Source organism: Fusarium keratoplasticum, chromosome 4 (genome assembly GCF_025433545.1).
Source record: "Fusarium keratoplasticum isolate Fu6.1 chromosome 4, whole genome shotgun sequence".
In the NCBI taxonomy this organism is placed as follows: domain Eukaryota; kingdom Fungi; phylum Ascomycota; class Sordariomycetes; order Hypocreales; family Nectriaceae; genus Fusarium; species Fusarium keratoplasticum.
Window position 1 is genome coordinate 4,699,653 of NC_070532.1, and position 25,462 is coordinate 4,725,114.

Consider the following 25,462-nt stretch of genomic DNA (forward strand, 5'->3'; position numbering starts at 1 on the left):
TTTGCGTATGCTCTACGTCTAGATGGCCTTCAGTACAAGTGAAATGTGATTGAACCTCTCACTAAGTTTGACAACCTGTCTAGGACATTCTCGATCAGCGCTCCCAACATGACAGTGTTGGCCCACGACAAACCGCCCAAAATCTTCCCACATAAACTACCACCAGAGTTCCTTACAACACATGAGCCCTTTAACCGAATGCTGCCATGACCTTTCCTCCTCAATACCCTCTTCATGAGACCTGACCTAAACTTATGCAATCATAACAGCAATCAGGAGCAGCTCGCCCAGTGCCGTAAGGACCGGGACCTCGAACTGGCTCGACTCGGACACAAGGACCTGGGAAGGCACAGGTCCGTCATTTCTGTTTGGCGTAATCGAGGGAATAGGCTCAGGAAGAGTTTCTGTCAGAAGGGTCTCGCTAGTGACGGACTCCACGGAAGAGTCGGGTGGAATATCGGTGGCCAAAGTCGAGCTGGATATATCCGAGGCGGATGTTGCAGGAGGGTTTTCCTGAGGCGAGGTGCTGGTCGAGAGGAGAATGGTAGGCGGCACTGGAATAGTTGACTCTGGCTCGCTCACTGAAGTGCTGGGCAGGGATTCACCAGGTGTTGAAGCCGATGGAGGCGCAGGGGCTGACGTCTCCGGAGGGGGTAGGGGAGCATCAGTTGGCGGAGGAAGTACCTGTGACACCCCAATCTCGGGAGGTGATATCTCTGTCTCAGAGACCTCCTCCGCGAGGGCGCTCGACGCAGCGGATTGCTCCATTAACGGGGGTACAGGAGTGTTGTTGGCCGGAACTGCTGGATTCTCTGGGTTGACTCGCTCGGGAAGAACCTCGTCCTGTAGAAATACAGTATCAATGATGAACAAGGTAGAGATTCTTGGCTTTCCCTCCGGGCAGATCCCGCCGCACATAGGAGAGTCGGGATTCTCGAAGCAGGGATGGTTGCAGGAGCCCTCGTCAACAGCATGGATCGCATCGGGGTCGTTTCCGCAACGACAAGCACTGGATCATGTTAGAAGCGGACATGGGGGATAAACTTGGATGGAAAGACTCACTCAGGAGACACTGCAGCAAAGATGTGGCCTGCACAAGCTGCCTGGCAGGATTCATGGCTCAAGACGCCAGAAGGAAACTGGACGGGTTCACTGAAGCCCGCTGCATCGACTGTAGCGCAGCCCCAGTATTTGAACGGCTCGGGTTCGGACCCGTACGAGGTCTGGCCAAGGACGGCGATGGCCCCAAAGGCGGCGATCAAAAGGTAGTTGAGCATCCTGTATTATCGATGGACATGGGACAACTGGAGGACAACGACGAGTGGTTGTAGAGATGAGTCCTTGGTGATGAAGGAATGCTGGGGGACTGGGAAAGGAGAAGAGAAGAGGGTTGAGGGAGAAAATTCAGCTGGGCTGCCCAAGAAAAAGGAGCCCGGGAGGTGAATGGGGATCCAGCTCTGCTCAAGGAAGGAGCCTGGGCGGAGTGACGCCCACCTGATCCTGGGGAAGGCGTTGTTGCTGAAGCCATCATGAGCGCACCTTCCCAACAACCCCGACTCGAACTCGTGGCGGCCACCGTCAGAGCCCAGGTTCTTGGAGACCAAGCACGTGGCATCCATGTTCATAAATGTAATCCAGTTGACCAATACCCAGGTACCTATGGATCTAAGTACCTTATGGCTGGATGAAAGGTGAGAATATCAGGGCTCGGGTATCTCACTGTAACCTCTTTTCCAAACCCAGCCCCTCAACGCCTGAATAACGCCCTAATGAACCTCCCCGTCCCATGACTTCCATTCTTATCGTCCAGTGAACTCAATCGCCTTGCATCTGTAGTGTTCAAGGCTTATCGCCGACTGCCACCAGCCGCAGTGCCAGCGTTGTCCTCAAGGTCGCTTTCCTCCTGTGACAGCAGCCTGTCTGCTCCGTACGGACTCTCTGCCCTGAGTGTCATCGAATTTGCTGTCGATGCTCTACTCGCTGCCGACATCTTCCTGTTTTCAGAGTTACCTGTCATCAAACTTCTCGCCGCCTCTTCCAACACCGCCGTCTTGCTCTAGCTTCCGGTTGTCGGTGCCGTCTCTGTCGGCCTTTCTTGCAGCTCCCACGTCCCTCCGCAGCGCTCAGCGAGCTTCTTCATGGCATTTGCGTCAATCATGTCGAGAAGACCTGCCACCTCGGAGACATCGCGATCAATCCGGTCTTCCTTTGCCTGGGATTGAGTGTCGCTCTGGTTGAGGGGCCCAAAGACCCAGAGCTCCTTGATTCTGCGGGATAGGGCTAGAAGCTCTTTGATGGAGGAGTACTGGCAAATGTGAGATCCTCGGTCAGAAAACAGGCACTGACGTAAAAGGCAGACCTACCAAACCGTCAAAGGCCATCTCCATCGAGATTCCCGCTACGGAAATCGTTTCGGGGTTGCTGTTGCTGCGCTCGCCCTCAGCTTGGATGGTTGCAAGCATCATGAGCGTGCGATAGTGGGTGAGGATATCGGCGATGAGCCTGTTATGTGTGTCTTGAGACTTGTCAACGATAGTCTTGAGGTTGCTAGCTTGAGAGACTTACCCATGAGATTGGCACTCGTAGCTTGTGATCGATCCATGGTGATGAGAGTTCCTCTAGGGCTTTAATGTGTGTAACAATTCAAGTTAAAGAAGCAAGGCACCAAGCACTGCTCAAAGAGGATCTAAGTGATGTTGATGCAGTGTGAAGTTGGTTTGTTGATGATGGATTTACGAATGGGGGTGGAGCAAAGCTCCCAAAGTGGGGCCAATGGTACGGTGACACCTTAGACGAAAAGCGCAAGTAAGAGAGCGCTCTTCTCAGGAATTGCCTGGAATCCATTTTTTTCAATACAAAATCAGAGTATTGATGGGACCTGAACCTACACGGTAGTGCTTTTTGACTTCAAGGCGATTGGAAGGGATTGGTGATAGTGTTGAAAGGCTTCACCTAAGCCCCAACGCAAGACGATTTACATCACAGGACTGCAGAACATATTCGTCATTACACGCTTGATATTAAAGGCACTCATCTCTGCTTGCCATGTTACTTGGATACAAACTCAGTACCGGTCAAAATCGTGAAGCTTGTCTCCTATAACACCGGCGATCGTCTGCGATATAACCCTCGCATCACCATAACCCAGCTTCGCGGTGATTTCGGTAGCCTGTCTGGAAATGGCTGTTAAGACACCCTCAACAAAGCGGTGCTAGGACAATGTTAGTTATTGCGATGCTACATTAATAGATTCAATAGGGAGGTACCTGGAAAATGGAGCGCGACTTGTCGTGGTACACAAGGAAACGATGTTTGTTCCCCTTCCGCTGGCCATACAGGTAATCATTGTCGACCGTGAGCTTGAAGCCTGTGCCAGTCCTCTCAATCTTTGACGACTTGAAGTTGTCTAGCAACTCCTCTGAGACGAACAAAAAGTTCGTCTCTTCAATCTCGTCGGCTGTTGGATGTGAGAACTATGCGGGATTGACTCTAAGGGCAGGTCCATACATACCACGAGTGTTGGTAAACTCAATGCAACGGTAGTCTTTCTTGTTCTCCCTCATGTTCTGCTTCCAGGCGATGGGGGTGACTCTCCACTCCTCCTCCCCAGGGATGGTGAGGACGTCGGACTTTTGGACAGGCATGTTGTATGTTGAGGGTGAAGAGGAAGTTTTCTGTGTATTTGGAGAATGGACTGGAGAAGTGCTGATGGGATTTACCAGAGATAACCTGCTCTGCTCCCATCCTTATAAGCACCGAGAGCAGAATAAGGAGCTAGCAACATGTTGACTTCTATGTGAGTCCATGGAGCCATCCCACCCTCCATCCAGGCCACTATTCTGAACTATTGAGTCGTCCCAGCTCAGCTGACAAGCATCAAGACCTGCCAAGGTAGATCGGTAGTTGAGATCCACGGCCCAGAAGGCTCGGATTGGGGGAGAGGACCGAGCGCTCAGTCTCTGAGTTGAGCTGAACCTCCACATCTTTTCAGTAATAGCTGCTCGCGCCGCAATGAACTGGCGGGTGAATCTACCTCGCCTGCGGGAAGACCCTTCTCGGCCCGCGTGAGTGAGGCAGCCCGCCACATCTGCATTGGCACTCCACGCTAGGGAGTTCTAGCTCCAACAGACAGGGACGAGAGCCGTCCCCGCAGAATTATTGGAACGGGTTGGTAATGTTTGAAACAAATGATAGGTGCAATGAATTCGTGTTACTTTGTATCAATGTCTGGTGGCTTGCGTCAAACTAAGCCCCAAGGGTCCGTCTCCTCTACGACATCGTCAAAGCGAGGCTCGAAAAGTCCTACACGCCTTCAATGGGTCTGCACGTGGGTCATCAATTGGGGACATTGAGCATTCGTAGGAGTATCATGACGTGGGCACTAAAAGGAGAGATCTATAGTACTCGTTCACCAAGACAAAGACCTACATAAGACCCCAGGATCAGAGTAATGAAGGAGATCGATAGCGAATCCTTATCAGCGGCAAAACATGGAAGTTCAAGATTCCAGAGCGATATGTAGGTGTGGCAGATTATGTAAGGTGTCGACCACAAGCTTCAGCATAGTTGGCCTCAAACACCACCTCAGGGGCAGACGTCAGGGGCATTCCTTAACACGAGGTCAAGACACACAAGTCTCTATTAACAGCCCAGCACAAGTGCATCCCGTGCAGAACTCTCTATCTCCTACTATTGCCCCCATGATAGTGATAATGCTACAGAAACCTCTACTTGGTACAGACATAGCAGATTGCCCCGTCCCAATCAATCCCAGACGCCCGCCCCGTGACCAAATAAACCAACAAGAACCCAAAGGTAAAGGTAAGGGCGAACCCCTTTTGAACATCCTCGTGCTTTCGTGCCCCCGTGTTTTCATCCTGATTCCCGAATTGGATGGATAAATAAAACTGCATGTGAAAGAAAACGTGCTCCTCCTATCGTGACAGTCTATAGGCCGTGTGAATCGAATTGCATCGCATTAGCTGGCTCCCTCGGATCAGGGCTGCCCGGTCCAGTGGCGGTCCTCTCCCTTCCATCCGAGGCGAGGCCAGCCCTTGGGAAGGGTGGAAAAGGGAGGGAGGACGTATTGGCCGTCGCACTTGTCTGCTTCGCAAGTCATGTCGCACATGCCGTAGTTTTGACAGTAGCACTCGGCGGCGTTGGGGCAGTGGACCGACTTTTGGCCAAAGATGACTGATATGAGTGTTAGTCTATGTAGAATGATTTGCTCGTGAGCATTGGGAAACTTACTGTGCCATGAATACTCCAGGACACGGCCGCTCAGGTCGTCGCCCAAGGGAGACACAATCAACCACTCGCGGAATCGCACATACTCGGCGCGCGGGCGCTTGCGAATGGCCTCGCGACGCACGGCGAATTGCGAGCAGCAAGTTACGCCGACCTCCTCAGGGACCTCGAGGCTGGGGAACAGCTCCTGGAAAGCAGCCTTGTATACGTGACGAGCGTGGACTGGCTCTCCCTCCTTGGCAGGAGCTTCGTCCTGGATGGGCTTGATCTCGGCGGGGCAACCAAGGACCCAGACGCATCGCAGGTTGGCGTAGCCGACCTTTTTGAGGTTGTCGAAGCGGAACTTTTGGAGGAGGGGGAGGGCGTCGTAGTCGGGGTTGTCGTTGTGCCACTGGAAGCGTTCGGCGTGGTGGAAGATGATGTTGCCGGGCAGGGAATCGTATCGGTCAATGATGTAACTGCGGCGCACGCATTAGCAGACGCATCCTGTCAAGTTGGGCAGGTGGGCGTACGTCAGGAAGACCATGGCCTCGCGCCCCTTGTTCGTAGGCACGGTCAACTTGGCTTTGTTATCGTCGACGACGTAAATGTTCTTCTTCCACTCGGGGAGGTAGTGGTCGAGCCACGAGACGTTCTCGTGCTTCATGCTCGCCACCACCATCTCGACATCGTTGTCGCCGAGGCGCAAGGTGGTTGAGGTGTCGTATGCATGGCTGCGGGAGTTTGAGGAGGGAGGGAGGAGGTCGTCGCGGAAGTAGAAGAGGATGAGGAAGACCAGGACGAAGAAGCCGACGACGTTGTTGCGATGCGAGCGCTGCCGGGGAGTCCAGCGACCGGCCATGGTGGAAAGACGGCGATGTCAATATCGTCGTCGTATGAGTTAGTAGAAGTTCGTGGAGCTGGCAGAGGGGAACCGCAACGTCTCGTCTGCAAACTGACGAGATCGTGGAAATCTGTAAAGCAAGGGTTGCTGCTGACGGGATGCTCTGGTTAGGGGGTCCCTCTTCTCCCTTGAGAATGGATCCATCCTGACAGCCAGCCCCAAGCTAAATCGAGAAGAACTGGACCGCTAACGAAACATCCCTGCAGTGCGTGCCTGGCACTGCGTGCGTCAGTCAGTTCCGTCACGTTTCGGCTTGGGCGTCTCAGTGGCTTGATTCGACGCGGCCTTGCTCTGGAATTGCCGGGTTTTAGTGGACGCCTCTTTTTGGGTGATGTAAATAAAGCTGCAGCCACCACATTAAATCGCAATCAGAATGCACGATTATTTATATCGGCTTCGTTTGGAGCCATACGGAACGTGCAATCATCTTCAAGGTATTTGGCGTGGATCTTGAATACGAGCCAAGGTTACCTCATCAGTCGTCACCAACATCATGATTTTGAACTCCATCTAAGAGCGGCCGCTCCTGGGCCCAACTTGAAGCAAGAGTATGGATGCTGAACCTTTTCCTACGATTGCTTAGGTGCCTAGTTTACAAATCACCATTGTCGGCTACCACCAGACCTGTCGGGATTGCTTGCTAAGAGTTCTCAATGATAGCAAGGGCTCCAGTATGGAAGTGGAGGTGGTCGTGTACGAGATTCATTGGCGGTGTTTGCAGGCTTAATACGAGTATCCCCGAGGGTCCGAAGAAGCAATTCTACGATGAGCAAAGGTATTTCACAATCGATAGAAACCCCCCAAGACCGGTAGAGGTATTAGCCAGACGGGTAGGTTGAGATATGGGTGGCTCAAGGACTATTGATGCATGCTCTGGTCGCGCAATTGGCGATGCGTCAACGCAGTGAGAGGAGTATCAACGACAATCCATCAGCCAACACCATCCAAATTAGTGTTTGGGTAGGTTTTAGAAATACATATTTCTGAAGACATTGGCCAATGTAAGAAGAACAGACGATATAAGGAGGACGGCGGCCACAAAGCTGTATACGCGTAATGCGGCTCGGAAAACACGGCATCAGCCTGCTCGTATAGAAGCCACGACGGTAAACGGTGCCACGCTTCGAGCAAGAAACAAGGAATATGTAGAAGAAACATATCTAGTTCATTAAGAGCGCCATTGGAAGGACAGTAGGGTATGCATCGGACAGAATGTCAGGGGCTCCTCGAAGGGCTCCTCGAAGACTAGGGTAAGTGGTTTGGCGAGAAGGCGAAAGAGGGTGAACACGCTCGCCAGACAACCTTTATCCCGTCGTGGACACGATTATTCATGGATTAAGGTGGGATTAACGATGTTGTAACGGTTCCTTTGGTCTTCACCATTCACCTCAGCGGATCGGTGATCATACCGCGAGAGAGGGAGAGAGAGAGAGAGAAGCAGAGCGCCCCGATTATCCCCGTCTGCGGGATTCGAGTGATGGTTTAAGTATGTTTCTAGATATAGAATACTATAGAATACTCTTATCATCCCTTTGATTCTGAGGCACATGAAAGCCAAGTTTATTGACTCGCGAGAAGTGAACATTGAGTGCCCACGACGTCAACGCTTGCTATATAAGCAGTGCGCATCGCATACCGCAGCATCAGGACATATAAAAGAGTACCAGCATGAGAAATATTATAGATTCCAGGTCAATGTGGGCACCGTAAGCTACCTAGTTAGTGAGTAGACTTCACAAGTTCCCTCATAACACTGATCCAGCAGATGAATCTGTCTTTGTCGTCACTCAACCAGTGGTCAATAGCAGTCGCTGCCATTTCCCGTGCGCACTGGGGGTAATGCACTCAGGAACCGATTCTGGTTGACCATATTGAAACGCCTTGAGAACAATTCTCCTTGGTCCCTTGGTTCCTCCTGACGAGTGTCTCGCAAACATTGAGTGTCTGACTGAGGGTTACTTAAATAGAGTGCAGTCTGGCCTTGACGTATCCCAGAGAAGAACCACTTAATTGATCAAGATGCAGTCGGTCATGATGTTCGTTATTGATTCATCCTCCAATGATCAACTATCGGGTAGAGGCCAGCTCGGCGCGTCCGATACCGAGATTGAGAGATCAGTGACAACCGAACAATGTTGGACCACTTCTTCAACAACTATGGCCTCGATCACAAGAAATCCTTTAGTAGTTGCGTTGGATGCCTCGATGAATAAGAAATATGCCTGCATGTCTTCTGACTGCCACCTTCATCGTCGACTCATCTTGACCCTAACTCTGGCGCCACCATCGGCAAAGCCATGACTGGTGGGGCCAGGCAGACGGCATGTGGCCTTTGTGCCCCGGCTTTTGCGTCAAAACAAGGAGAAAAGGCCACATGAAGGTGGTGATCAGGTGTTGCTGCAGTGGATGATACTAGAGTATCTGCCGGCAGATGATGGTGCATGTCTCAGGCGAGGACCGATCAACGGGAGAATCTCGTCGTGCAAGCATCAACCACCGGCGGAACTCAGGGATTTTATATGAATACGAGACGTCTTGTGAGCCATGAGGACGGTCTATGGTGCCCAGATACTTGAGTCCCCTGGATGAGACACGCAGGTTGGGTCATGAGAAAGTCCTGGGATTGAGACACGATCCATGTCTGGGGGAACGGGATGTGGGCTCGCCATATTTCTTGATCATACCACAATAGAGTATCAGAATCAAGGATTGGCTTCCCTTGAAGGCCATGGAGGCCAAACAAGCAACTGGTCACGGACATGTATGATCCAAGCTCAACGTGGAGCCTTGACCGATCCAATACCGTACACCAAAGATATCTTATCCCTTTGACACTCGAGCGATGATCTCCAGACTTTGACTGGGGGTGGTGGATAAGGCGCTTCCACGGGTGGCGATCATGGCAGTCACTTGATGTTGTCGATCCAGATTTACCGTAGGTCGTTGTCTAAGCGCGGAGGCTAGCAGTTCACGATGGTTGCGCGCGCCAAAAAGTCGAGTTGTGCGCTTAAGCGTGAGACAAACCCTCCACCAGCCAATGCCTCCTCTCCGCCCTACACACTTGTGCATCTCGGTTGCAAAGACAATTGCCAAGCTGAATCCCGCAACTTGAGGTCAAGGACCGAATGCTAGTGATTACTCGGCTCGTTGCCGAAGTGCCAGCTTGAACATTTGACAAGAAAAAAAAGTCTTGGTGATCGGCCGCTTTTCCGCTAGTGCTGAGGTCAACCATGTGGTTTCTCCGCACGATGGTTGATTTGGACACAGACTACGACGGCACTAATGCAAAAGTCCAGAAAGAAAAACAGGTGTCACGATGAAACGGTCAGATCGAGCTTGGCGTTTTCCTTTCTGGCTCTTACATGGCTTGGATGTCGAGGGTGCTAGACGCAGAGCTGAGAGTCACACTCGGCTCGAGTCAGAAAGGAGAACCTGTCACATCACATGCTTCATGGAAGCACATTGACGGTGAGGGGGAAGATACTTGAAGTATTCGTAAAAGAAAGGCTGGGCTTGAATCCAAGACTGTAGACGAAATTGATCAAGCCAAGCAAGGGCTGCTAGTTCAGCTCTTGCTGACTGCATCACCGCCTCTTGCTAGCAGACGCGGCATGAACTCGAGTTAATATGCCACAGGCCTTGGCGAAATTTGTGGGCGAGGGGGTCCCCTGTCTGTTTTCTTTCGCCTCGCCTCACCCAATGTTGATCCTCCGCCATGCCATGCCATGACTTGGTCCGTGTCGGTCCGAAGGGTGGATGGCTGCAGAAGATGTGACCTGCAAGAGTCCTTTGAAAAGAATGAAGGGCAGAATATCAGGCTACAGCAGAAGCAATCTTGCGAGCATGTATGTTGGTGTGTTATGTGTGTACGTCAGTCTGTCGATGGCAAATGAGACAGGTCTCGCAAGATGCAGCCCAGCAAGTTTGTGGACTCTTGTCCATGCAAAACAAAATCTCACCCGCATTGAACGCGTCCAGGGCTACCAACAGACCAGGATGCTGTCCGTTACTTTGATGACAAACAAACCATCAGAAAATAGAGCAATCCGCTAAAAAGAATAAAAAAAGAGGCGTCCGCCTGGACCGATCAACAGGCGGACTCCGGAGAAGGAGATCGAAGGGGGAAAAAAGCTTGGTTCCTGTTAGTACGACACGCGTATGCCCGCGGTGGAGACGCTGGAGATTTTTGCTGAAATTAGTCAAGCCGGGACATGGATGTGTTTTTTACGAGTTACAAGAGGATGGACTGTATGAATACTGTGTACCTAACGTGCAGCGAAGCAAGATGCACCTACGTGGACGAGTAGGCAGAGGCCAGACCATCCAGAGGTTGGCATTGCCACAATGCCTAGAAAAAAGACGGGAGTGAGTGCCTGAATCGGAACATATTTTTCATTAGAGATGTGTTATGCGCGCCAACGGAGGCGCTATTATGGAGGCATAGTAAGCATGTAAGCAGTTGCTGAGCCCAGTTCCAAAGACCTCTTTCACATGAGAAATACAACACCACAAACGCAACCTCAGGTAGCCTCGTATCGAGTGGTTCCGGTATACCGGGAAGAGTCATGGTTAGCAGGAAAAGCTAAGCAAACTTTAGTCGAGAGCCTAATTGTACCGTTTCTTCCCTGACCAAAAGGTGGATGAGGAGGATGGTACGGTCAGGATCTCGAGGTTGTCATTGGACATGGCTCCTTGTTTGATCTAGAAGGGGGCTGTGCAACGCATTTCCCTCTTTCTCCATCGTGCAAGCAGACCGGACCCATCTTTGTTTTGGCAAGGGATGGATGTCGATTGTGGGTTTTTGTTACTCATCTTGGATCTCCTGGCCGTTCTCCATTCCACTCGCGCAACGCAACGCAACACAGCGCAACGACACGTCACGGGCCTCCTTTCCTGAGACAGCCAATCGAGGACAAGACGAGAGTCATCAGAAACCCATGTGGATTCTCTGGCCATGAGAGCGCCCCTTGTTTCGCCACGGAACATTCAGCAACGAGGCGTCCGACCCGTTTGCAAAGAAAGGTAGGATCATCGATGAGGTGAAAATAAGGTGAGCCCATCGGCCAGGGGGGCCAACCAGAACTCCAGCTTTGCCTCTTCTCTTGCAAGAGCCCAACCCTATTTCCCCTGAAACCCGCATCGCATTCCTGGGGGCCATCGTACACTGTATGTGTCTCCTCATCGCGATTCAATCCTTGGCTTGTCGGATCGGCCTGCGGTCTTGCCCGTTGGATGTTGTCTTGCGTGCTCTGCTCTGCAACTACCCAGCCCCAATCTTAGGTGCGTCTCGGCCTGGATCATGGCGTTAGAGTGTCCAAGAACAAGAGGGTTCAGTTCTTTGACCATCAGAGGCGCCCAGACATTCAGCCAAGCCTCATGACCAATTCTTGCTCCCACATGCCAAGATGGGGACGCTCTATGAGGTTTATTTTCTTTCTTTCCTTCTTTGGGGCCACCGCGACAAAACAATAGCCTCTATTGGCAAAGGGGGCCGGAGGACCCAAGTAGCGTTTCATGTCCTGCTTCTAATGTCGTAGTGGCTGGCCTCGACCTCGGCAAGCACTTACCGTAGCGCTGACAGCGGCTCTGAAAGGTGAGGTGAGTGTCCCGGTACTGAGGTGTACTCCGGAGCCGAAGTAGAGGCTGCACGCGCAGCAGGAGCAAAAGCCGTTGCGGCCGACGGTTGGTGGTACAGACCGCGCACAGTACGGCCAAGTACCCAGCACATGTACCGTTCCGCTACAGGGCCGTTAGCGCTGCTTCCATGCCCAGGCGGGCCCTGCCGCAGCACCGTAAACCGCTTCAGGGCTTCTCAGGAGCCTCCAGCGCAAAACGGGGGCGCCGGGTGTAGCTCGCCTTAGCTCGCCTGCACCAATGAGAGGTCAAACACGCCCTGGATCGTTGGGGGCCACGCAGGGGTCCGTCCAAAGGGGGGACCCGTAGACGGTTCCTGAGTGGCGACGGTACATGGGGCATCTCCACTTGGGCTTGGCTTCCATCGGTGGTCTGGTCTCTCCAGGTTGCTCCTTCTCATTCTCTTTTCCCGACGAGCTTCATCCCGCATCGGACGACGAAGCGACCCCGTTCTTTCCTTTGCTCACTCCCCTTTGTCCCTCATTCATTAGGACCTGGAGCCCCTTCCCTTGCGCTTGCATCCTTCGTCTGATCTCCTTCTTTTTCTTCGTTCGATCAACCTTATTTCCTTTAGCTCCTGCTCTCCCTCTCGACCATCACCTCTCTTTCCTCGTTTCACTTTATTACGACCTTGATTCTTTTTCCTTCTTCTCACCTCAGCGCCCAGACTTTCAGCCGAGTCTCTGCATTGCATTGCCTGCTGGCAGGATCACCACTTTCGCTCTCCAGTATCCGAATCACCAAACAAGCACAGCACAGCACACTCACTCGCAAACAAGCGACCCCTTCCACATCATGGGTGACTCCTACTCAGCCGGTTCTGGCGCTACGGTCGTCAACCGACCGACAATAGATACCAGCAACCTCAACAACGAGAAGCCTCAGTCCCCTAGCATTGATCCTTCACGCCTCCACAGCATGGACGCCGACCCCAAGCGTCTCCAGAGCCTTGAGATCCCTCTCGAGCACTCTCGCTCACCTCCATCGCCCAACATCGCTGTCAACCCAGCTCTCTTCCGCAAGCAGACCTCACTCGATCTCGACGACTACTTTACCGGTCCTCGTGATATCCAAAAGCATTCGAAATGGCCACTCATCATGCAGATGCATGGCTCCATTCTGCCTAAGCTGATTGTGCCTCTGGTCATTGTTGGTGGTTGGGCGACCGTCATCACTGTCATTTCCGAGCGGGTCCATAAGCTGGGAATTGACTCGGTTCTGCTTACTGTTCTGGGTTTCCTCGTCGGTCTGAGCTTGTCGTTCCGCTCTTCGACTGCGTACGAGCGATATGCAGAGGGTCGCCGTTACTGGGGCATGCTTACCATGGCCTCTCAGACGCTTGGCCGTGTCTTCTGGATTCACGCTAAAGACCCCGAGGATCAGGACCCTCGCGAGATTACCCTCAAGAAGATTGGTGCCATGAACCTCATTGTCGCCTTCGCCGTCTCTCTCAAGCACGCTCTGCGATTCGAGCCTTACAGCGCCTATCCGGATCTTGAGCACCTCATTGGTCACCTCAACACATTTGCCAAGGAGGCCACGGCATGCGACCCTGATGCCAACTCCATCAAGAAGAAGAACATCTTCAAGTCGACCGGAGAATACCTCGGTGTCTCTTTCGCCACGAGCAACCCTCGCAAGGCTCTTAAGAAAACCAGCCAGCCTCTTGGCAACCTCCCCCTCGAGATTCTCAGCCATCTTGCTGTCACCCTTGACAAGATGATTGCCAACGGACAGCTCGACGTTCCCATGCAGCAGACAATTGCCTACAACCACCTCACAATGATGAACGATGTTCTGGTTGGCTGCGAGCGTGTCACCAACACTCCTCTCCCGATTGCCTACACGATTGCTATCAGCCAGATCACCTTTGTCTACGTCATGCTACTCCCCTTCCAGCTCGTCAAGCCCCTCCACTGGGCCGCCATTCCCGCTACCATTGCCGCCGGCTACATCATCTTTGGTCTTCTCTTTATCGGCCAGGAGATTGAGAACCCCTTTGGACACGATGTCAACGATCTGCCTCTCGAAATCTATTGCGACCAGATTGCTTCTGACTTGGATATCATTGCGTCTCATGATAAGCGCGAGCCGGATGCATTCCTTCTCAGTCACCAGAACATGCCTCTGTACCCTGTCAGCCTTGCTTCTGCCCGCACTTGGATGAAGCGCAGCGATGAGCATCTCCGAAATGCTATCAAGGACAAGCCCAGGACCGTCTTTGAGTGGCGCAAGAAGAAGGCGACTGGCGAATCGCTCAGCAACGAGATGCGCGGCGATGACAACGTCTAAAAAGATTTCATTTATATACCCTCACTCACTCACTCATGCATGTTGGCGGATTCTCGATGAGATTGTAAAACCGCGACCACGGCGCATCAAAATTGGCAATTCTTCCATGTCTCGATTCTGTTCAATAATTCGGTTCGATTTTATTGTTTGGGGGCTCCTGCGGGGGCTGGGGTTTCAGGAGCGAAAAGGGGGTCCGGCATATATCATAATGACCTGCTCATTCGAATGGTCTTGGGAGCGTATTTATTTGGTTCGATCAGTTGCAATAAAATGTGCGATAAAGATGTATCTGGTCCAGTATTTGAGTGAAGTTAGGTTCTGGCGTGAGTCCCAGTTGTGTATTGATGGGATTACATTGCTGGTGAGTGACAAAGTATTGGTGCTTGATGCTACACTCGCGAGTTGTATTTTCCAGTTGCTAACACTGGACGCTTCCTAATGCCTTGCCAATGCCCGATCTTCTCCGTCGAGCTTTACAATACTCACTCTTCTCAATAGCTTTTCCATCATGGTGGTTGATCAACTGAGGCATGGAGGGGTAATCCTTATCCGGAGCGGAAAAACAGAAGACCGTGCCCCGCGGTGGTGTCGCAAAACCGGCAGCGAATCGATGGCGCGCACTGCATGAGAAAGCGGCTGCCAAAACCCCAATGGCTCAAAGCCTTTTTACCCTCGAGCCCACTTGAGTCACACTGCCTGCAAGTGCAAGTGATGGTCGCGCGCCGTTTGACTCCCTCGCCCATTTTTTCTTCTTCTTCTATCCATCGAACCTTTTACTCCTACGCCTGCTGTTCGCGACGACCGTCTCTGACCTTGAACCGGTCTCTTGTTCTTTGGTCAACTCCCCGCCAGCGACGACCCCTCCAACAACACCCCTCCCCACGATTCTTCAACTTTTACTCCACGATGGCGTCCGACGGCAACGCGCTCGCTGAGCAGCTTCAGAAGCTTGGCATTGACAAGGTCGAATCGTACCCCAACTGCCACCCCGATACCAACCCCGTCGACATCTACCGCTCTCACATCACGGGCCTTCTGCAAGAGATCACTGGCGTTGACCCCAAGATCATCTACCCCGCCATCCAGTGGACTCAGACCCTCGATAAGGGAGATGCTATTCTCGCTGTCCCTGCGCTCCGGGTCAAGGGCAAGAAGCCCGGGGATCTGGCTGAGGAGTGGGTTTCTAAGGTCAGTCGCGTACTGTTGCAATTGCTTTATCTGTTGACTGACTCGATTATACGCAGTTCCCCGAGTCTCCCCTGATCGAGAAGCCTACTGCTAGCGGTCCTTTCATTTCCTTCTTCTTCAAGACCGACAAGCTTACCAGCCTGCTGCTGCCCACGATCCGAAACCGCTCTGATGCCTACGGAAAGAACCCCTACAACGGCCTCAAGGACCCCAGCGACCCCAGCGCTGGAAAGAAGCGCATGATTGTCGAGTTTTCCTCCCCCAACATTGCCAAGCCTTTCCACGCTGGTCACCTGCGAAGCACAATCATTGGTGGTTTCATCGCCTCGCTGTACGAGTACTCTGGCTGGGATGTCATCCGAATGAACTACCTCGGTGACTGGGGCAAGCAGTATGGTCTGTTGGCTCTGGCTTGGGAGAAATGGGGTGATGAGGAGGCTCTCAAGGCTGACCCCATCAACCACCTCTTCAACCTCTACGTCCGAATCAACGTGGAGATGTCCGACGAGAAGGAGGCCATTGAGGCCAAGAAGAAGGCTGGCGAGGACGTCACTGCCCTTCTGGATGCCTCGCTCGACGAGCAGGCCCGAAAGTACTTCCGACGAATGACGGATGGTGATGAGGAGGCTGTTAAGCTGTGGCGACGATTCCGTGATCTGAGCATTGTCCGCTACAAGAAGACCTATGCCCGACTCAACATTGAGTACGACGTTTACTCAGGAGAAAGCCAAGTCCCCGAGTCCGACATGGAGGAGGCCGCCAAGGTTCTCGCCGAGAAGTCGCTTACCGAGGATGCTGACGGTGCTATTCTCATCGACTTCTCCAAGCACGTCGCTGGCAAGCAGGGCAAGAGTCTCGAGAAGGTCATTCTGCGAAAGAAGGACGGCACTGCTCTGTACCTGACCCGAGACATCAGCGAGCTGCTGAACCGACAGAAGAAGTACAACTTTGACCACATCATCTACGTCGTCGCCTCGCAACAAGACCTGCACCTGAAGCAGTTGTTCAAGACGATTGAACTGATGGGCCACGACGACATCGCCAAGAAGTGCCAGCACATTAACTTTGGAATGGTACTCGGTATGAGCACTCGAAAGGGCACCGTCAAGTTCCTCGACGACATCCTCCGGGACGTCGCTGAGAAGATGCATGATGTCATGAAGAAGAACGAGAACAAGTACTCGCAGATTGAGAACCCCGAGGCTGTTGCCGATATTCTGGGTATCAGCAGTGTCATGGTCCAGGACATGTCTGGAAAGCGGTATGTAGCCCCTTTATTGTTGACGAGTGTTTACTAACGATGTTAGAATCAACAACTACAAGTTCGACATGGATGCCATGACCTCGTTCGAGGGTGACACTGGCCCTTACCTCCAGTACGCCCACGCTCGCCTCTGCTCCATCCGCCGAAAGGCCGGCCTCACCGACGAGGAGCTGGCGACTGCCGACTTTACCCTCCTGAGCGAGAAGCACGCCACCGACCTCGTCCGTCTGCTCAGCCAGTGGCCCGACGTTGTCCAGAACACTCTCAAGACTCTTGAGCCTACCACCATCTTGACCTACCTCTTCAAGATGACCCACGTCCTCAGCTCCAGCTACGACCACCTCCGAATTGTCGGCAGCGAGAAGGAGCTCCAGAAGGCCCGCATGGCCCTCTACGATGCTGCCCGAATCGTGCTTCACAACGGCATGAGCCTGCTCGGTCTCACCCCTGTTGAGCGGTATGTACCCTGAAGTGATATTTAAATGAGATACATGAGGCTAACTGGAAATAGAATGTAAGGTAGACAAGATTAGAAATACAAAAAACGGGATATAAAAAAGGCGATGACGATGGGATGTTGGCGGCGAGGTAGATCTCGATAAAGCCACAATAGATGAGAGCATGAAAAGTTATTAATATACCCATACAACTACTGGAGGGTCCCTGCGTGTCTATCAATTGCGCTATTGATGAGTACCCCCTGTGAAAAGATGGCAGGAAAGTAATGCTATGCTGATTATAGAATGCATGCTTGGGTTAACCACAACTACCGCACTGATGGTCAGATTAAGTTCCCTTGCGACAGTGAGGGTTTTCAGATTAACTGATATTCAACTATAAACTGATGTCTAGCTCTTTCTGGCTGACTTCTACATCTAAACTATTCTATGCTTCATTATCCCAATATGTTTCCAAGCTTCTAACCCTCGTTATCCCATACATAAGCCCGTAACCTTTTCTTTTATTCTACAATCAAGTCATTGCGCGTACTGTATCGCAAACGGGGGCGAGTACGATTCATCCCAATCTCCCTCATCGTCCTCATTTCCAAAGATCCTCAACGCCCTGTACCGAACCACATAAATTCCCGCGGGGGCGAAACCACCACCCGCCAACTCTCCAGTGAAGGGCTGCGAGTTGCGGCCCATGGGGTTCCACAGAAGGGGAAAGTTGACGGGCTCGCCGATGATCCTGGCCTTTCCGGTCGAGGACGACTTGTCCGTCGTCACGGGGATGATGTCGCCGTGAAGCTTGGCCGTGCCGAGGGCTAGGAACCAGACGATCTCTGGGAGCTCGTCCGTTTGGTTGTTGGCTGTGCCAGGCTTGGGGAGGATCCACGTCTTGTTTGCCTTTGCTGGGAAGAAGTTTTCGTCTTTTGATGATGTGATCCAGGTGTCGTTGGGGCCGAGGACTGGGGAGTCGTGTAGGGAACCGGTGAGGCCTTGATAGGGGAGGGAGAGAGCGCTTCCGTCTGTGCCGTTGATGGCTACATAGCCAGACCAGACGGGCAGACGCTTCGCATCGACGCCTTCAGGAGGAGTAGGGAGTACCTCGATGACGATGCTCTCTCCTGGAGAGATAGACACCTTGGACTCGCTGAATCTAACACTGGCCTGCTCGTTGGCAAAATCGTTGGGGAATCCATCCGGATACATATAGCCCTTTGCAAGAGTATACATTGTAACAGCAGGAACATGCGAGATCTGAAACTCGACCTCCTCGCGTCCAGTGTTCTTGAGGGTAAAGTTGAGAGACTCGACAAAGTTGTCCGTATCGTTGAAGGAGAGACTCGAGGGGCTCAGGATAATCTTAGAGTGGGCAGCATCATGAGCCTGCACGATGCCGCCGCCCTGCTGAGGAACAGGAGCTAAAAACCTGTAAAAGGCTTTTCCGTCGTTGAAGAGCTGCGGCTTCGAGGTGGCGGAAAGGAGGTTCTCGATGAAGATGGGGTCCAGTGTTCCTCGGACTTCGGCGATGAGGGCCACGATGCCTGCCAAAAGGGGAGTCGCCATCGAAGTACCGGACAATACGGCGAAGCTGCCCTGATCTCTGGGGTAAGTAGACAAGATCTCACCTCCAGGGGCGCCAAACTGTGGCTTGACGTCCATCTCCCACGTCGGACCCCAAGATGTAAAAGCGCTGACAGCACCAGCTGTGATGTTGTTGACGGTCTCTCGAAGCATGACGTTTCCATCGCTGCCATCCGACATTTCCAGCACAACCTTTTCTCCCTTGCTGAGATGCTTCATCCACTCTACGCCCTGCAAGGGCGAGACTATAGCGGCGGCCTTGATGCCCGCAACCATTGAAACGTCATAAGGCATCAGTTTCTCCAGATCGCTGTAGATCATCATATACTGAGCTCCAAACTTGGCCAAGTTAGTAGCCTTGACTTCAAATGTGCATGTGCCCCGTCGGATGAGCACAATGTGCCTGCTGAGATCAGGCGTATTCGCCGGTAGCGGATTGCAGGCATCATCGGCGACGGTGGTGTTGTAGTTGAGAGCCCATAGAGGCAACTTGACGCCCTTCCAAGCATCTGGTGCTCCGGCCAAGGATCCAAACTCGTGTTTCGGGCCGTTGTTGACGGTATAGTGCGAGACGTTGAACAGGGCTAGTGATTTCGTGTTGTCAAAGGAAGCAACAGCTGTCACATGTTTTCCGTTGCCAGCAGTACTCGCGTAAAACAGACCGGCTTCGCCAGCGTTGCCAGCTGACAAGATACACGGGACTCCCTGGTCGACAATGCGGGAGACAGCCACAGCCCACGGATCCTCGGACCAACCGGCAGGCCCTCCAATAGACGCCGAGATGATATCTGCACCGTCCTCAAAAGCCCGGTTGAAAGCGGCAATCAGAATGTCGTTGCCGGACTCGCCCTTGCAGCCAAAAGCCCGGTACGCGCCGATGGTGACACCCGGGGCGGCTCCGGTGAAGCCCATCGAGTTGGCCTGCGCCGCGAGGGTTCCAGCCGTGTGAGTTCCGTGTCCTTCGCAGTCTTGCGGATCGTCATCTGGGGTTGCTGCGTTCTCGCCATTGTAGGTGTCGCCAACGAGGTCAGTTCCGAAGGAAACGAGGCAGCCTGGGCCAAAGCATCCTCCAAGAGCAGGATGTGTGTAGTCAACCTATATCAACAGTCAGCTGACTACAATCATGAGTTGTTAACAGTAACTTACACCACTGTCGACCAGGGCAACTTTGATGCCCTTGCCCGTCGCTCCCTCAGCTCGCAGCTTGTCAACCTGTGTCATGATATGCGGCGAAAAGGTGTCGTTCTTCGCATCTCTCCCATCCAAGTCTCTCCGTTGGATAGCTGAGTAATCCTTGCCCGGTGTGCCCTGCCAATGAACCTCTGGTGTTGGTAGGCTGATCATCTTAACCGGCCAGCTCCGCTTGACTGCCGGCATCTTGGTCATCATGACAGCCAGATCCTCCGCATGGTCGACATCGTTAAACTGAATCGAAGCGCCCTTGAAGAGCTTGTAATCGTACTGCATCCGCGTCGTTCCATGTTCGGAAGCCTTGGCGTAAAAGTCTGAACAGTCCTGGGTCTTGTCAGCGGTGGGAACTTGAGCTCAACTCGATCAACATACGTTATCATCCTCAAACTCAAAGATGTACGCTCCCGGTAGTCGGGAGGACGTCTTTTTATTGCCGATATGCTTGATATCGACAGCACTCGCCGCCGCGGCAAAGAGCCATACGAGCGAATACAAGCGCATGATCAAGAATTAGGCCTCCCCGCAATCACGATGGGAAGATACGAGATGGGAAGAAACGGACAGCGGATAGACCAGCCGGGCAGAGGCTATATACGATCATCTGTCGGGACCCATGATCAAGGCCCCGTCGCCATCGACGACGCCGGGATTTAGGGCGACCACCCCAGCTGAGGCGTGGATATCTCCCATGCAGGAGAGTGGGCATCGTCAAGCGCCTTGGGTCCTTGGCTGCCAACACGAACGAGATTGCAGGGGGTTTATTTTCCAGTAGCTCCGGGAGACCGGCTTCTCTGCATGGAAGCGAGCTTTGAAACGTCCTGTATATAGACAGGATCCTCAAGTTGACAACGGATGTCGAGACCCAGTGGCCCCATATGAAAGGGTCTTGGCGGTAGAGCCATGACGACAGAGGGGGGCCACAACCAACTCATCGCCGGTTGCTTGGGGGAAAGGGAAAAAAGAGGAGAGCCGCATGAGGTGATTGCGCGTTGAGGCGGAATTATCAGCAGTTGGGATCCCAGCGTTTCAATTACAGTGCCTCAATCAACGAGAATCCTTCCTTCGGTGAAGCTTGGGTGTCCATGTTGAGTAACCACGGCGAGGCGGGGACCCGATAGTCAATGCTTTTCCCATTGATTCCGAGTTTCAAGAGAATTGATCCTTCTGACAATGTTCCCCTGCATCTCAATCTCTGTCAGAACTTTTTTGCCCCACGATCGACAGGAGACAGTAGCAGCCATGACGCAGTAGCAGGCAAGGATACCATGATCAGACCATCGATCACATCCCACGCCATGCAAACAGTTATAGAAACAAACCTTCAAGAGGCTCAAGATCCAGTGGCTGCTGTGTTAAAAACTAGCCATGCACGACGCCTGCACAAACTCCCGTGTTGCACCAAGCTGAGCCTCGTATCCAGCAACCGCCGGGACGCTATGCACGAGTTTGTACACGTAGGTGTTGGCCCCACGACTCGTTCGTTCACCAGCAGGCAATTTTTAGAAGTCGCTTCTTGATTGGTTGGGACCCGACGTTGGCGAGACGACACACAGCAGCAGTTGATTCTCCATTCATTTGCACAACGCATGCTTGCCTTGCCTTGCCTTGCCTTTTTGTCTGTTGGATCATTCATCTTTCTTTTAAATAATACAAGGTAAACCCACGCTTCACATTGTTTTGACATGTCGTTGCCCGTGGTGAGTGCCCGAGATGTGGTGTGACGACGGCCTCGGCCTGGCCGTTGTGCTTTATTCCGACTCCGACATCCGACAACGGTGACTTTGTGTACCTGTGACGCAGCTTCTTTAATCCTCTTGCAGGGGTTATTAGTTATCGCCACGTTTCAGAAACATGGGGTAGACGATTCATTATAGCTTTCCCATAAAAGAAGCCCAGGGTCCCGACTTTGGCTGTTTACCATCACTTGACTACCCAGGTAATTGACGCTGGTTCACAATGTCCCATCATGAGGATTAAATAAATCGCCATAAGCGACCCCAAGAAGTTTAACCAACCTAAGATCTCCATCCCTCAAGATTACTATGAGATGAGGATATGAAATGATATGATTGGGAATTTGACAACCCGCCCTCCAGTCATGCGTAACAGCCTATAGGCCATCCCGTGGCCTTGAGAGACACCAGCAGCGAAATATTGGTATGCTGCTCAAACCGGTTTGGGGTGCGGCACTTTGCATCCTTCGCTTTGACCGTTGGCGGGAGCTTCTTGTCGTCCTATGCAGGATGGAAGCGTGTTACCCCAGACGCAGTGCAAGTCAGGACTACCGATGCGGAAAACAACATTCATGACTTGCGTGACCACCAAACAAAGGCGCTGTAGCTGCTCGTCCTTGTCGATGCGGTCGCGCATCTCGTGCAAGGTGACACTGTTAGCTGGTCGGAGCCCGTGGACCTTGGGGAAATGCAGGAGCAGGAGAACCCATTAGGCGGCAGGTAGGTATGTCTTCTACCTAAGCTGGCCTGACTTGAATGAGCTTGTCGCCATCTTCAGGGAATCGCCACAGGCGGAGGGAGGCGGATTATAATTATCTACACAAGCTATACTGACCGTATCGGGCGCACCTATGTTGAGCAGACTTGCTATTTGAAGGAACTGGAGAATGATTTCCGAGGTGCTAAGAAACGAGACAGAACACACCATTAGAACAAAATAGAAATCTAGTAGGTAGACAGTCAAGATGAAAAAATAAAGAGGCTCTCTGGGTCACAGCTTTCCAGAACAACGATCAATGCCCATGAGCAAAGATATGCCCAAGACATTCCTTGCGCGCTCCGGGCCCAGTGCCCAATTTCCGTATCTACAAAGTCTGTATTCGTCTAACCTGTGGATAGAAAACCACCGTCTGTCACTCCTAGGAGGAACAGCGGTGAGGACCATGTTGTTTCTTTTCTACATAGGAAGAAGTCGGGGGCGTCCTGGCGTAGGCTTCATTATCCGAATGGCATCCTTACGGTATTGACCTGGCGGGAGCCTTCAAACACTACTGTAGCTCTCAAGAAGTTATTTTGACGTCGTCAGTGCCTGAAAAAAAGACAAGGCAAGCTGCTTTGGCGCAGAGATGTTCTGGAGCTCTCGCATTCGTGTACCACGCAGCAAACAACAAGACGTGGTCACACATCGGGACAATAAAATAGAGAAGTACTTACAAGTTAGACGCCAGCGAGAAGGCGTGCTAGATACAAGTTGATGGTTGAATATCAGTTGATCTAAAAACCCCTGTATTCTATCCGTGAGAAAAGGTAGTCTGCCAAGACCATCGCCACCAACATCATTCTTTGTACAGACAACAATCAGTTTAGAATTCTCAAGTGTCCCCGCGCCGTTGGAGTATAAAAGCAAACTGTGACATAAACGAGAACTTCTTGGAGCCTTTTCCTGCCCGTTTTTTAAATGCCAAAAGTTGTACAGTCCATGTATTTCTTCCTGGCTCTCCACCCTTTTGAACGATGCTCAACCAAAAGAGCTCACCTGATATTTGATCCACTAGACCTACCCAAGATTTATAACCTCACTCGAGGTGGCTTCCAGCATCGATTCACCCCTTTTCATCACATCCCTGTAAGAAGGGGAGCAGCCACACCCTTTCCATCACAACGTATAAAGTTCGCCAAGCCCAACCACGCGCTCTGTTGAATATCAACTCCAAAGCAGCTCAGGGAGATCAAGCTTCGCTTTCCTCGTTCTCGTCGTCATCCTTTGTTGGCCGTCGGCCCTCTGGCAGATACTCGCAGGCAACAGCAAACGCTGCAGCAAGGGGAACCAGAATAAACCACAAAAGGTGACCCCAAAGAATCTGACCTCGAACTCCAACAGCATAGATGGCTGTGGCAGCACCTGGCACAATGGACCGAATGCCACTGGAAAGAGTCAAGGCCAGGGCGTTCAGAGTTCCCAAGACGTGAGAGTCAGGGGCAGCGTCGTTGAGAGCAAGCTGCACGCCTGTAAACGCCATCGAGACGCCAGGACCGACAATAGCAACAACAGCTCCAAAAGTCCAGAACAGGACCGTCGTGAGATGTGTATCCGCCCGAAGCAGCGTGTTGAGAAGGATATACCCAGCAAAGAAAAAGGGGTACGCAAACCCGCACAGCTTCATAACACCCTTGGTGCCGAAACGGTGCTGCAGCATGGGAAACGCCAAGACCAGCCACATCGCTTGGGCCGCTCCCTGGACAGCCATGTACATGGAGATCTTGACAGAGTCGAATTCCACGCCGCCCAAGTGGATGGGCGTGTAGAGCACAACCGGCATGATGGCCGTAAAGGCAAAGGCGAGGAACATGACGTGGCCGTAGACCCAGAGGACGATGCCGACGCCGGGGGCTTTGAGGAGTTCCCAGGTTGATAGAGGTGGTTTTGAGGAGGTGATCTCTCGGTGGGATAGCTCGTCAGTGCCTTGTTTTTTGAGGGTTTCTTTGAGGAAGAGGGCGCTTGTGAGAGCACTCGTGGCGCTGATGACACCAGTGACAAAGCCTGGAAGGGCGTAGGGGTACTCGAGGAAGAACTTGTTATGTCCAAAGCTTCCGGGATACTGAGTGGCCGGATTCGCCAGAGCACCGCCAATGATGGGGCCAATAAAGAGTCCCAAGTTTCCAGCAAAAGCAAACCAGCTAAAGGCACGCGCCTGCGTCTCAGGTGTGCTATGCTCCGAGATCATGGTCCGGATGACAAGACTAGATCCTGAAAAGACGCCCGCCAAGCACCGGAAGAGAATCATCTGCGGAAGAGTCTTTGCCATACCAAAGAGCGCTGGGCCAACGGCTGTGCCAACGAGGGTCAAGACGAGGATGGGCTTGCGGCCGATGCGGTCTGCGAGACGGCCCCAGGTGATGAGCACCAGCATCTGGGTTGCCGAGAACAAAGACTCGATGAGGCCGCTGTAGAAGCCCACGTCAGACTTGGGTAGGTTTCCATTCCGCTGAACCATCTCGGCGATGAAGGGAAAGATGCAGAAGAAAGCGATGGGCTCCGTCATCCGGGCGTAGCAGAGGAGGAAGATCTGAAGTTTCGGCAGCGGCTTTCCCGGCTTGACCTCCGGGGGGGCATCGTCGCCGGGCCCGGGCGTACCGGCGCCGGAGCGGACGGTGGGAGTCGCGGTACCAATGAGAGTGGAGGCCTCGGTGTCGACTTCCAGGCCGTCGCCGAGGAGAGGGGTCGTCTCCGAGGCATCCCGGAAGGGGCTCTGAGAGCGGCGCGGAGCAGCTGCCATGGTTGGTCGGTTGATGAGGCCGCTTTACGAGCTGTGAATGCTATCCGAAAGGGCAAAAGGCATTTGATCTATCACGACAAGGTCTATGGTGCGTACATGCCTCGCCAATGCCAGAGAAATCACCGAGTATCACAACGCGTCGAGGTTGGAATGTTGTTGAAAGGGCGAAGTTCTTTGTGGGGCTCGATGGCGTCGAACTGCCTATTTCGGACATGTTGTCTAGGGTAAGCAACATTATCTTGGTCGTTGCAACGCAAGAAAAGACAACGAGTACAACGTCAAAAAGGGCAGCTAATATTGCTTTTATAATCTTCCAATAACGAATCTAGACCATCTAAATCGTCTCTCAGAGTCTGGCATGCGCAGATGCTCTCGGCCTCTCCAGTCACGTCCCGTGTTTCAGACCAAGCTTGAAACAATGACGCGGGCACGGTCGCAAACGGGCAAGTCTAGGCATGGCGCCTGAGTGGAATGGTCTCGACTCGCATGGCTAAAACCCGTTG

At 52.6% G+C, this 25,462-nt stretch overlaps 8 protein-coding genes across 8 annotated transcripts; 2 read left to right on the plus strand and 6 right to left on the minus strand.

Moving 5' to 3' along the window:
• Window positions 1-252: 252 nt before the first annotated feature.
• On the minus strand, window positions 253-1,277 carry NCS57_00647400 (WSC domain-containing protein; the record flags this gene model as incomplete). The annotated part of the gene is made up of 2 exons (XM_053056361.1): window positions 253-1,009; window positions 1,063-1,277. The coding sequence occupies 2 exons, from the start codon at window positions 1,275-1,277 to the stop codon at window positions 253-255; spliced, it is 972 nt and encodes a 323-aa protein (XP_052915316.1).
• A 779-nt stretch (window positions 1,278-2,056) lies between these two features.
• Window positions 2,057-2,602, minus strand: NCS57_00647500 (uncharacterized protein; the record flags this gene model as incomplete). The annotated part of the gene is made up of 3 exons (XM_053056362.1): window positions 2,057-2,305; window positions 2,364-2,515; window positions 2,566-2,602. 3 exons carry the CDS (start codon window positions 2,600-2,602, stop codon window positions 2,057-2,059), a joined length of 438 nt encoding a protein of 145 aa, XP_052915317.1.
• Window positions 2,603-3,064: 462 nt separating this feature from the next.
• NCS57_00647600 (uncharacterized protein) lies at window positions 3,065-3,746 on the minus strand (the record flags this gene model as incomplete). Its single annotated transcript, XM_053056363.1, has 3 exons — window positions 3,512-3,746; window positions 3,267-3,457; window positions 3,065-3,211 (listed from the first exon to the last, which is right to left on the minus strand). Exons 1-3 carry the CDS (start codon window positions 3,642-3,644, stop codon window positions 3,065-3,067), a joined length of 471 nt encoding a protein of 156 aa, XP_052915318.1. The 5' UTR covers window positions 3,645-3,746.
• Window positions 3,747-4,996: 1,250 nt separating this feature from the next.
• Window positions 4,997-6,088, minus strand: NCS57_00647700 (uncharacterized protein; the record flags this gene model as incomplete). The annotated part of the gene is made up of 3 exons (XM_053056364.1): window positions 4,997-5,193; window positions 5,251-5,705; window positions 5,760-6,088. The coding sequence occupies 3 exons, from the start codon at window positions 6,086-6,088 to the stop codon at window positions 4,997-4,999; spliced, it is 981 nt and encodes a 326-aa protein (XP_052915319.1).
• A 6,060-nt stretch (window positions 6,089-12,148) lies between these two features.
• On the plus strand, window positions 12,149-14,056 carry NCS57_00647800 (uncharacterized protein; the record flags this gene model as incomplete). Its single annotated transcript, XM_053056365.1, has 1 exon — window positions 12,149-14,056. The coding sequence occupies exon 1, from the start codon at window positions 12,560-12,562 to the stop codon at window positions 14,054-14,056; it is 1,497 nt and encodes a 498-aa protein (XP_052915320.1). The 5' UTR covers window positions 12,149-12,559.
• Window positions 14,057-14,767: 711 nt separating this feature from the next.
• NCS57_00647900 (Arginine--tRNA ligase) lies at window positions 14,768-17,026 on the plus strand (the record flags this gene model as incomplete). Its single annotated transcript, XM_053056366.1, has 4 exons — window positions 14,768-15,244; window positions 15,301-16,505; window positions 16,552-16,965; window positions 17,020-17,026. The coding sequence occupies 4 exons, from the start codon at window positions 14,768-14,770 to the stop codon at window positions 17,024-17,026; spliced, it is 2,103 nt and encodes a 700-aa protein (XP_052915321.1).
• A 459-nt stretch (window positions 17,027-17,485) lies between these two features.
• On the minus strand, window positions 17,486-20,230 carry NCS57_00648000 (uncharacterized protein; the record flags this gene model as incomplete). Its single annotated transcript, XM_053056367.1, has 3 exons — window positions 17,486-19,633; window positions 19,685-20,053; window positions 20,102-20,230. 3 exons carry the CDS (start codon window positions 20,228-20,230, stop codon window positions 17,486-17,488), a joined length of 2,646 nt encoding a protein of 881 aa, XP_052915322.1.
• A 3,181-nt stretch (window positions 20,231-23,411) lies between these two features.
• Window positions 23,412-24,959, minus strand: NCS57_00648100 (MFS domain-containing protein; the record flags this gene model as incomplete). The annotated part of the gene is made up of 1 exon (XM_053056368.1): window positions 23,412-24,959. One exon carries the CDS (start codon window positions 24,957-24,959, stop codon window positions 23,412-23,414), a length of 1,548 nt encoding a protein of 515 aa, XP_052915323.1.
• Between the last annotated feature and the right edge of the window lie 503 nt (window positions 24,960-25,462).